Below are 14,839 nucleotides of genomic sequence, written 5' to 3'. Positions count from 1 at the left end.
AGTTTGTTCAGTGAAAATTCTGTCATCATTTCCTCACACTTGTGTCATGTCAAACCTGTATGACTTTCTCTCTTACGTGGAGCACAAAAGGAGATATTTAGCACAATGTCCAAGCTGCTCTTTTCCCCATGTGCTTAAAATGGATCGAAACGAGTCACAATTGACTTTCAAGGGTTGACACAAGGGCAGTGTTAATGACATAAACCAAAATACTTGTGAAAATAGTCATTAACAAAAGTTTGTTGGTCAACACGTTTTAACTGGTTTTCTTTGACTGTTTTTGGTAAATGTTGATTTACGTTTAAATTAATACTGTATGATTTTTTGTTTAATTTTTGCACTCGACAACTAAATAGTATTTTCATAGAGTAAACATTTAATTTTGGTAAAAGGAAATTGACCAAAATGAATATGACATGACAAACACTTTAACAACAACAAAAAAGTTATCACCAATAAGTGTACAATATACAAGTGTACATCTATACAATAACATGTCAACTTTTTGAACTCACAGCTGGTTCGAGTTCTATAGATGAATCCCAAAAGATGGAGCGTCCATCCATTTCTGTAATGTCACCAACTAGTCCAGGGATGTTGAGAGAACTTCCTCTGATAATGCCAGGCCAGTTGTCGGTAAGCATGGAGGGGGGGGGGGACACTTTGGAGAGAACATATTTACACCTTTTTTCTCACCTGAAAAGGAACTGGTGTGGTGAAAAGGTTGACCTATTTTTATCATGCAAATAATTTATTGGCACACCTTGAACTATTTTAGAAAGTGTTGTTTCTTTTTACCAAGGTGAAATTATGGTATGATAAAGTGGGCCATCAACTTATTGTCAATGTCCTACAAGCACGAGAACTGCCCCCTCGACCAGACGGACGACCCAGAAATCCCTATGTCAAAATGTATTTTCTTCCTGATAGAAGGTAACTTTTTTTGTTTTCTAATTTACAGTCTAACTTTATGAATTATCAAGCATTCTCAAGTGGTAATAGTTTGCATTCAGAACCATTCAAAAGTTTAGCGTCAGTAAGGTTTTGAATTGTATTCAGTGATGATGATTTAAATTGACAGTAATGAAATGAATAATGTTTTCAAAAGATTTCTGTGTCAAATAAGAAAAATAAATGTTTCTTGAGCATTAAATCACCGTTCATGAATGACACTGAAGACTCAAATAATGGCTGCTGAAAAATCAATGCAGGAATAAATTACATTTATACAATATTTTTTTACTGTATTTGTTTAGATGAAAAAATAAACTTTTTAAAGCATTTTCGAGCAAAAACTTTTGATTGATAGTGTAGATCTGTGGTCTCGGAGATTATTTATTTATTTATTTTTTTACTGTTTGGAATGTTTTTGCATGTTTTCCTTTCTTCTATACAACATTTTATCCATATACTAGGTCTCTGATATAATATCTGACTTGCATTTTCCATTTTGGGAGTTGCTGGTTTTCTAAAATGAATTCCTTGTCAAAAATTGAATAATAAGTAGATGGAAATGGAATCTGCAGATTTTTTGTTGCATTTTAAGCTGATTTTTGGAAGAATTTTGCCGGATTTTGCAGATTATACATGCTCTTATAATCACATTAAATTCCTTTAGTGACAAGAGCAAAAGAAGGACGAAAACAGTGAAGAAGAGTGCAGAGCCAAAGTGGAACCAGACGTTCCTGTATTCTCACGTCCACCGCAGAGACTTCAGAGAGCACATGCTGGAGATCACTGTTTGGGACCAGCCCAGAGTCCAAGAGGAAGAGAGTGAATTTCTGGGAGAGGTGTGTGTGTGTTTAAATTAGAATGTCTTGACAGTAAGATATCTGTGTACCTGTATCTAGGTTCAAAAGAATGCATAAAATGTACTTGTTCTTGACTCCACTGGTATGCACAAGAATAGTCAGTTATTCAAAGCACCTTATGAAGTTTGTATTTCTAAATCACAATTGGAAGGAACTAAGTTGTATGTTCTTTAAAGTTCATTTTGTTTGTATGCTATTTTATACATGCCCCTAGTGCAGTTGCTCTGAAGCAGACAAATGTTGTTTTTCAGGTGTAATGAGTATCTAGTAGTTCTTTGAGTCCTTATGGCCTCCAAATAGTTATTCATGGCTAAAATCCCCCTTTTTTGGTTTTCTTTTGGAGCAGATTCTGATAGAGCTAGAAACAGCTCTATTGGATGACCAGCCACACTGGTACAAATTGCAGACCCATGATGTGTCGTCCCTACCATTGCCTCAGCCGTCCCCCTGCCTCCCTCGCAGACATGTTCATGGAGAAAGTCCTAGTAAAAAACTGCAAAGTAAGTATAAGCTGGTGCGTGTGAGCTAGTAGTGTGTGTGCATGATATCATTTGCTTTCTTCTCATATTTTCATTTGTCTTAATATAGAAAAGACTGAATTATTGTCATTATGTATATTTTATGCCTAGTCTTTATTGTTTGCAATGTCAAAAGAGACTTAATGTTAATGAACATTTCTGTCACTAATGTCATGGAGTAAAGGAACAAAGACATCCCGAAGATGATCAAATGATCATTGATCAGACAATGGAACTATATTAATTATTCTTACCCTAGTGCATGCTGCGAAGAGGGTAAAGGAAAAATAAGTTGAAACTGAATTGCTTTGGTTCCAGGTTATATATGCAATTACAATATATGTTGTATTTTATGTTCAGCAGTTGAATTGTATGCTGTGTATATGTGTGTGTGTCTCAGGATCTCAACGCATCATTGAAACAGATTATGATGATGGTATAACGGTAGTGTCCTCAGGTGGGTGGGGGCAATGATTATAGTGTTTGAAGAGTAGAAACCCAACACAGGGTGAGAGAGAAAGCTAATTTCACATTATTATTACTGTAGATGTGTACTGTAGTGTTACACTTGTTGTCATAAGATCAAACTGCTGTGTATGATTAGAATAAAATAATAGATTAAAAAAGAAGGTTGTGTTAGTTTGTGATAAAACATCATACAATCTTTCTCCCCCTGTGCTGGGCTGTAAAGAGTTAAACTGAACCACAGAAACACATGAATTCTCTGCATGGACACTGTGGAAAAATCACTCCTATAATCACTATAAAAAAAGAACACTTTTTGTCACCTTCATAAGACCTGTTTAATTTTGTTGTCAAGCTGCAGTAGCTAGAGATCATAAAGCGAGTGTGTATTACAGTGTATTACAGCATGTAACAGGATTAATATGGGTCTTATGACAAATGGATGTTACCTCTGTTGCATGTCTGTAGAAAAGCTTGCTGTAGAATTTAGAGTGTAAATGACGAATATGCTGTGGCTGATACTTTGAATCTTAAGTTTATATATATATATATATATATATATATATATATATATATATATATATATATATATATATATATATATATATATATAATATGTTCTATGACTATATTGAACATACACTGAACAAAATTATAAACACAACACTTTACACATATTTCTCTCAAATATTGTTCACAAATCTGTCTAAATCTGTGTTAGTGAGCACTTCTTCTTTGCCGAGATAATCCATCCACCTCACAGGTGTGGCATATCAAGATGCTGATTAGACAGCATGATTATTGCACAGGTGTGCCTTAGGCTGGCCACAATAAAAGGCCACTCTAAAATGTGCAGTTTTTCTGTATTGTGGGGTCCGGGGGGGTCAGAAAACTAGTCAGTATCTGGTGTGACCACCATTTGTTGCAAATATCCAAGTTGCTGGATATTGGCAGGAACTGGAACACGATGTCGTATACGCCCGATAAAGAGCATCCAAAACATGCTCAGTGGGTGACATGTCCGGTGAATATGTTGCCTATGCAAGAACTGGGATGTTTTCAGCTTCCAGGAATTGTGTACAGATCCTTGCCACATGGGGCTGTGCATTATCATGCTGCAACAGGAGGTGATGGTCGTGGATATATGGCGCAACAGTGGGCCTCAGGATCTCATCACAGTATCTCTGTGCATTCAAAATGCTATTAATGAAATGCACTTTTGTTCATTGTCCATAACATATGCCTGCCCATACCATAACCCCACCACCACCATGGGCCACTCGTTTCACAACAACTTTACATCAGCAATTCTTTCACCCACACAACGCCATACATGCTGTCTGCCATCTGCCCTGTATGTCCTATGGAAAACGCCACAACCTGAACACCATCACAACCCTGTGGTGCTGCAATTGTCGACAAGCCTTGGCGTGCCACAAAAGCTACACTTAAGGTCGTAACCTTCCCAAAGCCCCTGCGCAAATTCACTGACCTTGGTACCGAAGGGGCCAAAGGGAGAGTACATCGCTGCTGGAGAAGGCCACGCTGCTGTTCTGCCCACACAAAGTTAGTGGAAGGTATTTCCAACCTTCGGAGAAAGATTGCTTCAAATCTTTCCTATTTGTTCTTACAGCTTGGCAAGACGATGGGGAAGTGACGATATGAAAGGGTCGCTACGGAGACCACATCCTACTCATAGGGAGGTGACATGTGGAGATACTGATATGGACTGGCCCCGGGGGGAAGTACTACATATGGAATGGGTCTCTGAGGCAGGTCCTACCTTAGAGTAGGGATGGAACAGCTGCCAGAAGAGACTGACAGAGCGGGTCTGTCAAGGGAAGACACGGGTTTGCCAAGAGGGTAACCTTACCATGGAAGAATACACATATGGGATTACCCGTAGGGAGTCAAGCCATATGAACACCTAGCCCAGTACAGGGGCTGACCGGAACTCCGGGCATGCTAACACCAGTACTGGGCCTGGCGACAGACTGCTCCACCAAGTCTGACTGCCGAGGTTGCTGGAGGATGCTCGACCAGGGTACGCCAACCGGGGGACTCTACTGGGAGAAGAAAGGCTCTCATATCCCCATGTTAGGGGGAATGGAGCAGCAAGCTCGACACCCAGCCAGCCCTCCCCGCCAATTACCTGTTACCCAACACACGGGAAGAAACTGTCTCTACACGGAGGATGTAAAACCTCGCAAAGGTGTTGGGTGTCGCCCAGCCCGCAGCTCGACAGATGTCTGTCAGAGAGGCGCCATGCGCCAACGCATAAGAGGAGCCCACACTCCGTGTGGAGTGGGCCCTCACCCCCAGGGGGCCCGGCTCGCCTTGGGAATGATAGCCAAGGCGATGGCATCCACTATCCAGTGGGCCAACCTCTGCTTGGAGACAGCCTTCCCCTTCTCCTGACCTCCAAAGTAGACCAGGAGATGCTCAGAGCTTCTGAAGCTCTGGGTGCAGTCCATGTATATGTGAAGCGCTCTTACGGGACATCCGTGCCCATGGGGGCCTGGGAAAGGGAATAGTACAGCTGGCAGTGGGAGGACTTGTGGGAAGCAAACAGGTCTACCTGGGCTTCCCCAAATCGACTCCAGATCAGCTGGACCATCTGGGGATGGAGTCGCCATTACCCGGGAAAGGTGAGCTGTCGTGAGAGCACGTTGGCTGTCCCCCGAAAGGGAGGACCTTGTACCGCCATGCCTGACCCTCCAATGCAAACTGCAGAAGCGGTCTGTGGCAAGGGAGGATCAAGACATAAAAGTATGCGTCTTTCAGGTCGATCGCTGCAAACCAGTCCTTGGGCTGAATGCAATTGAGACTGTGTTTCTGCGTCAGCATCTTGAACAGGAGCTTGTGCAGTGCCCGATTCAAGACTCGCAGGTCCAGGATAAGCCAAAGGCCACCGCTTTCCTTGGGTACGATGAAGTAAGGGCTGTAAAACCCCGTCCTCATCTCGGCTGGAGGGACCGGCTCGATTGCATCCTTCGCCAGCAGGACAGCAATCTTCTCGCGCAAGACAGAGGCGTCCCGGACTGCCACCGAAGTCTCGAGGATGCCATTGAACTTGGGAGGTCGTCGGGTGAACTGAATCGCGTAACCGAGTCGGACCGTGCGAATGAGCCAGCGTGACGGGTTGGGCAGCGCAAGCCATGCTCCCAAACTCCGTACAAGTGGCACCAGAAGGCATCGCGTTCCAAGTCATCACAGCCACACTCCTCGTGTTCCCGGAGGAACTGGCCAGAGACACGTGGAGAGGCGTTGCGTCTCCGAACCGTGACCTCTTGACCGTTGGTGAAAGTTGGCGTCGTGTGTGAGAATGAGGAGGCAATGCTTCGTTCATCGTCAACCCACAAGCCTTGCAACTCGGAGGAAAGGGAAATTGCTCTTTTATTGGCAAAGTGGGTGCCGCCGCCATTGGACCAGCGCTGGAACAGAAAGAAACAAAAACTGATGATTATCCAACCGGCCCTCCTCCAGGGGAAGGAGTGGCTCTGTCTCTTCCAGCTCCTGAAGAGCTGTCTCCCACATCTCCGAGTTGCCCTTGTCAGGGCCGCTTAGCCATCTTTTTAGATGACTTTGCAGCCGGGAGTGACACGGGGGGCGCAGCTCTCCTGTGCAGGGCTCAACGCACCGGGCTTGAATAACACTCAGCACGGCGATGAGCAGGCTGAGGCGCTGCCCGCGACGGAATGGTGGCAACTGGAGGATCACGTCGGGGCAAGATGTGCTGGATGGTCTCAGTCTGCTTTTGCACCGCCGAGAACTGCTGGGCAATGTCCTCGACTGTGTCGCCAAACAGGCCTGCCTGGGAGACGGGAGTATCGAGAAAGCGGGCTTTGTCGACGTCTCTCATCTCGGCCAGGGTCAGCCAGAGATGTCGCTCCTGGACCACCAGCGTAAACATCGCCTTCCCGAGGGACCGCGCCGTGACCTTCATCAGCCGTAAGGCGAAGTCAGTCACCGTGCACAGTTCCTGAATCAGCTTCGGGTAGGTACCACCCTCATGCATTGATTTCAATGCCTTGGCTTGATGTACCTGCAGGATGGCCATGGCATGCAGGGATGAGGCAGCTTGGCCCGCAGTACCTTGGCAGCCAGAGCAGCCGACAGCTTACAGGCCTTGGACAGGAGACGCGGACGATTCCTCCAAGTGGCAGTGTTTTGTGGGCACAGGTGCACAGCAACCACTCTCTACACCTGGGGAATGTCCACGTACCCCCTGACTGTCCCACCATCGAGGGTGGTGAGGATGGAAGAGGGAGACGAGCGGTTTCTGGCCGTTTCTTCCACGACTTCGTCACCTCTCCATGCACCTCCTGGAAGAAAGGAACCGGGGCAGAACGAGGTTGTGAGGTGCGCTCCACACCGAGAAACCAATCATCCAGCCATGAGGGCTCGGGGCTGGGCGGTGTAGTCACCTCCAGCCTGAAACTCACGGCTGCCTGGGCAACCATGGCCGACAACTCCAAGTCAGATTCGGCAGCAGTGACAACACCCGAGGGGGGCAGACCCGCCTCATCCTCAGAGGTAGATAACGCATTCCCCCGATGCAGCAATCGACATCTGATCCTCGGGCAGCACACCGAAAGACACACTGGGGCTGCTGTAAGATGGCCCAGCAGAATCAATTGGCAGCCGCACGGGGCACGCGCTGCGGGAGGAGTGAGAGGTCCGTGGGCCGGGGCCCGGCGGAGAAGCTCTCACTGTAACCCTCAGATCTCCCAGAGCGCCAGCCAGCGGTCCCCTGCTCAAGCCAGAGAAACCGGGACGGGTGGCGACAGAGGGGTCTACTGCACTCCCCTTGAGGAGTGAAAGATGTGATCGCAGCGCTGCCATGTTCATACGCCCACAATAGACGCATGAATCATCCACAAGCACAGCCTCAGCGTGTTGGATGCCCAGACACTGCAGACAACGCTCGTGACCGTCAACTGAAGACAGGAAACAACCGCATCCAGAAGGACACGGACGAAACGGCATCTTGAAAAGATGCGAATCGTCCGCGATTTGTTCTTTTAGAAACTGCTCTTTTAGCCGAACTGCTCGGGGGAATCGCTCACAGGGACACCGCTGTAATGCGGCGTCACACCGACCAGGAACAGCTCTCGAACACACAGATGTGACTTTGTAGAGACTGGATACATCATCTACTCGGATCCGAAGCAAAAATCTAATGAGTGGATGCACCTGTCACCCTATTTATACCCGTTGGCACGGGGAGTGGCTCAGGTATGTTAAATCCACTTGCCAATTGTCATTGCTGTTTTTTCTTAAACTCAGAGATGATTGGCCTCCCAAGTGAGACCCCATATGTCGTTCGACATAACTCGTAGTGACCGACAGATAGGGAATGGATGTTACATGTGACACTGAAAGCTCGAGTAATGATGCTGAAAATTCAGCTTTGCATCACAGGAATAAATTATTTTTTTAAGTATATTCAAATAGAAAACTATCATTTTAAGTTGTAATAATATTTCACAATATTACTGTTTTTTCTGTATTTTTGATCAAATAAATGCAGGCTTGATGAGCAGGAGAAACTTATTTCAAAAACATTAAAAATAGTACTGGTCTGTACTGTATATGAGAGAAATAGGTATTTTGTCTACATAGAAAAAGTCTTAGAAATTTGAGCTCAGCTCATGAAAAATGAGGAAAATGTGTTGCATTTATAATTTTGTTTAGTGTAATAGTGCTGCAAGTTCTCAGACCTGCAGTAAACATGTTATATTGTTCATAAACTCTACATTTATTTTTGATATCCAAGATAAAGTTCAAGGATTGTTGTCAGACCTCTCCTGGAGGGCCTCCAGCCCTGCACAGTTTGCATGTCTACCTAATGAGACACCCCCTATTTTAGACTGATGGGTTAAATCAGGTGTGTTAGATGAAGGAGACATACAAAATGTGCAGGACTGGGGGCCCTCCAGGACAGGTTTGAAAATCCTCGACAATCCATTTGATTAACATTTTACTATAGAGTTGCACAAAGATTATTTTTTCATAGTTAATTTCAACATTGAGAACTTGCTAATGTGACATGTTTTGACATTTATATTCCATTTATATTCTGTTTATTAATTTATGAAAACTTGCACTTGTTCAGTCTTAGTGCTTTGATGAGCAATCATAAAAAAAGTTTATTGAATGCACGAATCATGAATTCTCTGAAACCCTGTTGCACATATAAAATTCCTTTCAACAGTGATTGGGGGACAGTCCACTTCCTTACCAAATCTACTTTTTAACGTAACTGCAAGTTGGTAATATAAAAGTCAGATTTCCTTTACAAAAGCATAAACTCCTTTCAATTGCAAGTCAGAGTGCTTCTCCAGTTCTAAACTGTGCTAAATACATTCACTTCATAGATAATTTCATGAGTGAACTGTAGTGGAATGTCTATGTGCTTCAGTGAAATTGGTACATATGTTGTTTAGGTCTTAAGTTAATACTTTGTTTAACATTGTGATTTAATGGAGAAGGTTAGGCTAATTGAAGCTCTCATCTCTGTGGTTGTAACCAGCAAATCTTAGATCAGTTGTAGCATCATCTGTAGTTGTTTACAGTTGTATTCTAGGAAATTAATCTATAACGTTGATACAGATAGCTTTTTGTGGTGTTATTTGCTTGATATGAGTAATGTTTGGATCAAACATTGGTGCCTCTAATTAGTTTCTAATCACTATGTCAAGACATACCACAAAAGAACAGAGAGTGAGAGAGAGAGAGAGAGAGAATTTTCTGAGAGAATGTTATGTTTTACAGATGAATACTTGGACACGCAAAACCTTTTTGGGAATGCAAAGTTTTTTTGTTTGTTTTTTTTTTCGTTCTTGCCCTTCCCAAAACTCGTGCATCATGTACACTTAGGTTTGTTCTGCTAAGCAAATAAAATAAAAGTAAAATGTAAAATGTGATTATACAAATAGACGGAGGAAACTTTGTAATAGTACAATCATATAATGCAGATTTTATTTTTATTTGTTCATTTATTTATTTGCTTGTTTCTTTCTAGCATGTGTAGAGCGGTAGCAGTTGTGCCGGCACTTCAGCACAATCCCTTGGCATGGATTGTTGTTGTAGTTTTAGAAATATCAATGTGGCTGTGTTATTGTCACTCTCTGATGTCCTTGTATGTTATTGACTGGAACAAGTCTGTGACACAGAATGTATTTGTATTAAAGCAGCAGAGAGGAACTCCAGAGACCGGGAGAAGTCAAGCACACTGACCGTACCTGAGAGACAGGCAGCCATACAGCATCGCTCTCGGTCAGTATCGCCACACAGAGAAGACCAGTGTAGAGCCCGCTCACGACCGGCACACGTCCCTGTGCAGAGGTGAGCCACATCAACTGTGTGAAGTGTCTTGCACTCTAGACGATGATTTATGTTTAATGCTAGACTCATTACCCTTCATCCTCTTATCAGGAGTCTGGATGAGATCCACAAAAACCACCATCATTCCTACTCTCCCTCTCGGTACCATGACTTCCACCAGGAGCATCGCTCTGGAGATTCTGACTATGAATATTCAGAGGACAGGTATTGCTATTTTAATGCTTAATGCTCCAAAAGCGTATATAAAATGTGTGTGATTGTGCAAAGCATTGCACCACTTTACATAATCGTATGCTTTAGTTATACTGAAACAAGTTTTTATTCACACCTGGATCTTTTTACTATTAATGATAAATAGCATGAGGAACCTTTGATGCTTAAGAAACAGAATTTGATGTGATTTTCATATTGTGTCAAATTGTTTTATGCTGTTGCTCTACTAAATACTAATACTACTAATATGACTAACAGTCATAGTTTTTAGTTCATTCCCATTAATAGTAATACAAATATTGCTAAATACATGTCTATCATTTTCTATACATATTCCGTTTCTTTCTTTCTTTCTTTCTTTCTTTCTTTCTTTCTTTCTTTCTTTCTTTCTTTCTTTCTTTCTTTCTTTCTTTCTTTCTTTCTTTCTTTATTTCTCCTCACCATCCTCTTACTTTTCTTTTATGTTTGGTTGTCAAACTGTCAATGTGTCACGATCACCATGGCAACCTTAGCGAGGTCCTGGAGATGCAAAGATCAATCCGAGGTGGGAGTGCTGAGTGCCTGCATACAAACAGGTAAAAATCCAGAGCTGCGAATAAGCTGCCACTTTGAGTTACCTGTATCCCAGAATGCCTTGTTTTCTATGTTTTTTTTTGTTTTTTTTTTGACAATTTTAGAGCCTACAAAACTTATGACGATAAATATGATAAGATAATTTAGAACAATACAATACATTTTTTTATTTTGTGCCTGATTCAAGCATCTTTGTGTTCATTTTCCTTGATTTTTTCTAAGTTAGATTAGTTCTAGTTAGACATTTCATCGGTTGTCTATACCTGCCATGTCAATGATTGAAAATATTTTTGTGCTTGCTTATAGGTAATGATTTTCTTTCTTTCTTTTGTCTTTATTTCTTTCTTTATTTCTTTTATTTTTTGCCTGCTTGTTTCTGCTAATGTAATTAGGAAATTAACTAGACACTGTAACACACTTCCCCCAAAGATGCCCTTATTAGTGAATGGTATACATAAAGAAATTTACAGGTAAGCTGTTTGAAATGACCTGAGTATCATTGTTGTGCTTGAGCAGATTCCCATACTTTAAGTGAAAACCTTCAGACCCTTGCAGTAAACTTATATGTTCCTCTGCTTAGTTTGATTGGTGTGCTGTTTCAGTCATTTCAGACATTGTTTCCCGTCCCTTTCTTTGTGTTGTATCTCTGTACTCTAGTATAATGTTTTCCTTTAAAAGCAGTTGTGTTTGTAGTATTATATTTGTTTGTATTATAATATTCCACCAACCATTTCATGCAAAATTGTTGTTACTGTGTTAATAAATGCATACAAATATTTTAACCGAAATTCAGTATAATCAAATACTAATATATTTAAGAAAAACACCACAATTTAGTAAAGACGAGAGTCAAGTGAGGAGAAGATGCAATATTACAATTTGGAATAACTATATATTAAAGACAAAGAATCAAATTGTTTTGTTATCATAGCCCAAATATCAATACAATATAATATCACTTGCTGATTCCAAACCTAGTGAACAGTTTTTAGATAAAAATATACTTAATTAAGTTTGCATAAAAAGTATGCTTTAATTGGGTTTAAGATAACTTTGGCATAAAAACACATGACTTGATGAGGGGATGACGAGACACATCTGGAACTAATTAAACAATAATCATGACAGGAACGGGAAGGATCAACTGAGGGCAAGTTAGCCACATGTGGAGCAAAACACACACAAACCAAGGAACAGATTCTAACATAACCACCACCCCCCCCCCCCCCCCCCGAAAGGCGCGTCCTGCGCCATACAACATCCAACGGGGTGGGGGGAGGGGTGCTCTGGAGGCCTCTAGGAGCAGGGTTCCAGGCAGAAGGCCTCCAGGTCAGCATCCATTCCCCGGAATGGGACCCATGGAAAATCTGGCAGTTTGGGGCACCTTGGCAGATCAGTCAGTCCAGGAGGCCATGGCAGGGCATGCAGAATAGAAAGCCATGGTGGAGCTGCCTCCGAGGCCACAGCCCCAGCCCCCATCCGGGCCTCTATGGCTGGAGCCCTGCTTACCTTAGAACATGAGCCCTCCGTGTGACCCTGGAGTGAGCTCTGGGGCTGGAGCTGACACTGGAGTGAGCTCTGGGGCTGGAGCTGACACTGGAGTGAGCTCTGGGGCTGGAGCCGACACTGGAGTGAGCTCTGGGGGTGGAGCCGACACTGGAGTGAGCTCTGGGGGTGGAGCCGACACTGGAGTGAGCTCTGGGACTGGAGCCGGCTCTGGGGCTGGAGCCGACACTGGAGTGAGCTCTGGGGGTGGAGCCGACACTGGAGTGAGCTCTGGGGCGGGAGCCGACACTGGAGTGAGCTCTGGGGGTGGAGCCGACACTGGAGTGAGCTATGGGGGTGGAGCCGACACTGGAGTGAGCTATGGGGGTGGAGCCGACACTGGAGTGAGCTCTGGGGGTGGAGACGACACTGGAGTGAGCTCTGGGGCGGGAGCCGACACTGGAGTGAGCTCTGGGGGTGGAGCCGACACTGGAGTGAGCTCTGGGGGTGGAGCCGACACTGGAGTGAGCTCTGGGGCTGGAAACGACACTGGAGTGAGCTCTGGGGGTGGAGCCGACACGAGTGAGCTGACGCTGCAGTGAGCTCTGGGGCTGGAGATGACACTGAAGTGAGCTCTGGGGCTGGAAACGACACTGGAGTGAGCTCTGGGGGTGGAGCCGACACGAGTGAGCTGACGCTGCAGTGAGCTCTGGGGCTGGAGATGACACTGAAGTGAGCTCTGGGGCTGGAGCCGACACTGGAGTGAGCTCTGGGGCTGGAGCCGACACTGGAGTGAGCTTTGGGGCTGGAGCCGACACTGGAGTGAGCTCTGGGGCTGGAGATGATACTGAAGTGAGCTCTGGGGCTGGAGCCGACACTGGAGTGAGCTCTGGGGCTGTAGCCGACACTGGAGTGAGCTCTGGGGCTGTAGCCGACACTGGAGTGAGCTCTGGGGCTGGAGCCGACACTGGAGTGAGCTCTGGGGGTGGAGCCGACACTGGAGTTAGCTCTGGGGGTGGAGACGACACTGGAGTGAGCTGACGCTGCAGTGAGCTCTGGGGCTGGAGCTGACACTGGAGTGAGCTCTGGGGCTGGAGCCGACACTGGAGTGAGCTCTGCTACTGTGTAGGAATGAGGAGACAAAGGAATGAGGAGACATCGGAGAACATAGAAAACAGGATGTTTTTACAGAGAAACTCAAAATAGGACTCACTATAAATACACAGTACTTGATGAGGGTAGGACAAAACACACCAGGAACTAATAAAACACAATTATCATGACAGGTAGAACCAAATAAGCCCTAGGAAAGCACATGGGGAGCAAAATGCATACAAAACAAGGAACAGAGTCTGACACTTGTTATACACATTTTAAATATTGTTTAACACATTAAACTTTTTTTTTTTATCTCTCATCTCATCATCAGCCAACAAGTATTAATTCTAAAATCATTAATTCACCCAATTCATTCAAACTGGCTGATTCATTCATGAAAGAATTAAGTAACTACTGTCTTTATAAAAGTGCCATTGAATCACCTAATTTGTTCAAACATGCAAAATCATTCATGAACAAATCACTGTGTGTTACTGCAAGACAAAAACTTACACATTCTGTCCTGTATTTAAGGGGATTGGAGCTGCAACTCTTCAGTATGATATTTAGATTAACTGAATATTACAGCTGACATTTATGTCAGCAAAATAATATATCACAAATTAATTTTAGCATTTAATTCAGTCTAGCAGAGTCTTGAGACATACATAGCTGCAAGCACACCTGTACACAACAGCATGACACCATATATTGTCTCTTATTTTCCTATAAAGTACCCGAGAGTGTCCCTTATTGTCCTCTTCTGAAGTTGGCAACCCCAATCAAAGATATGGCTTCTAGATCTAGATATTAAACTGAGAGCATAAGTAATTTCCCTTCTTGTGACATTCACATATGAAAAGCCCATCTCTTCTTTTGCTTCATTTTTTCTTTTGTTGATTTTTACTTTCTTTTTGTGTCTGTTATGCATGATTTTGTTTATTTCTTTGTTTCTTCCCATGCTAAGCTCTACCCTCCCTGCATGCTCAAAGAACAAACCGTCCCGGCGAACAGAGAGGGATAGCGTTATCCCTCTTAGTGCCATTCCACAGCGTGTTCTCAGGTTCACAGATGAGGTCAGCTCTGGGTAAGGCACCCAAAATCCAAACCAGATAACAATCAATAGCAAGTGAGAGGGACAGGGAGCAATTAAAATATTTTGTGTTGTTCTTGAAAAGCCACAAGTATATATGCCTGAGAAATCAAAGCAGCAAACAACTATTAAAATTATAATATGCCTTATCTGTATAATACTGATGGCACCCCCTCCCATATTACTATGTAAAAAAAAAAAAAAAAAAAAAAAAAAGTAATATAAAGTTTCAT

General features: G+C 43.6%; 1 protein-coding gene across 16 annotated transcripts in view; it reads left to right on the top strand.

Moving 5' to 3' along the window:
* The window catches only part of LOC128015755 (regulating synaptic membrane exocytosis protein 1-like), a 79,446-nt gene that overhangs the window by 47,700 nt on the left and 16,907 nt on the right, over window positions 1–14,839 (top strand). For 7 of the 16 annotated variants that reach the window (XM_052599873.1, XM_052599855.1, XM_052599934.1 and 4 more), the window contains 8 exons: window positions 518–636; window positions 803–933; window positions 1,619–1,790; window positions 2,158–2,311; window positions 2,730–2,786; window positions 9,991–10,144; window positions 10,235–10,348; window positions 10,870–10,932. In XM_052599873.1, coding sequence (XP_052455833.1) covers window positions 518–636; window positions 803–933; window positions 1,619–1,790; window positions 2,158–2,311; window positions 2,730–2,786; window positions 9,991–10,144; window positions 10,235–10,348; window positions 10,870–10,932 — 964 coding nt within the window. Of the gene's footprint in view, window positions 1–517; window positions 637–802; window positions 934–1,618; window positions 1,791–2,157; window positions 2,312–2,729; window positions 2,787–9,990; window positions 10,145–10,234; window positions 10,349–10,869; window positions 10,933–11,322; window positions 11,401–13,962; window positions 14,601–14,839 lie in introns of those variants that run through there. The other 9 variants (XM_052599908.1, XM_052599956.1, XM_052599987.1 and 6 more) reach the window with 8 other exon arrangements.

This window comes from Carassius gibelio, chromosome A1 (genome assembly GCF_023724105.1).
Source record: "Carassius gibelio isolate Cgi1373 ecotype wild population from Czech Republic chromosome A1, carGib1.2-hapl.c, whole genome shotgun sequence".
In the NCBI taxonomy this organism is placed as follows: Eukaryota; Metazoa; Chordata; class Actinopteri; order Cypriniformes; family Cyprinidae; genus Carassius; species Carassius gibelio.
The sequence above is the reverse complement of the archived record's forward strand: the minus strand, read 5'-3'. Positions and strand labels throughout refer to the sequence as shown.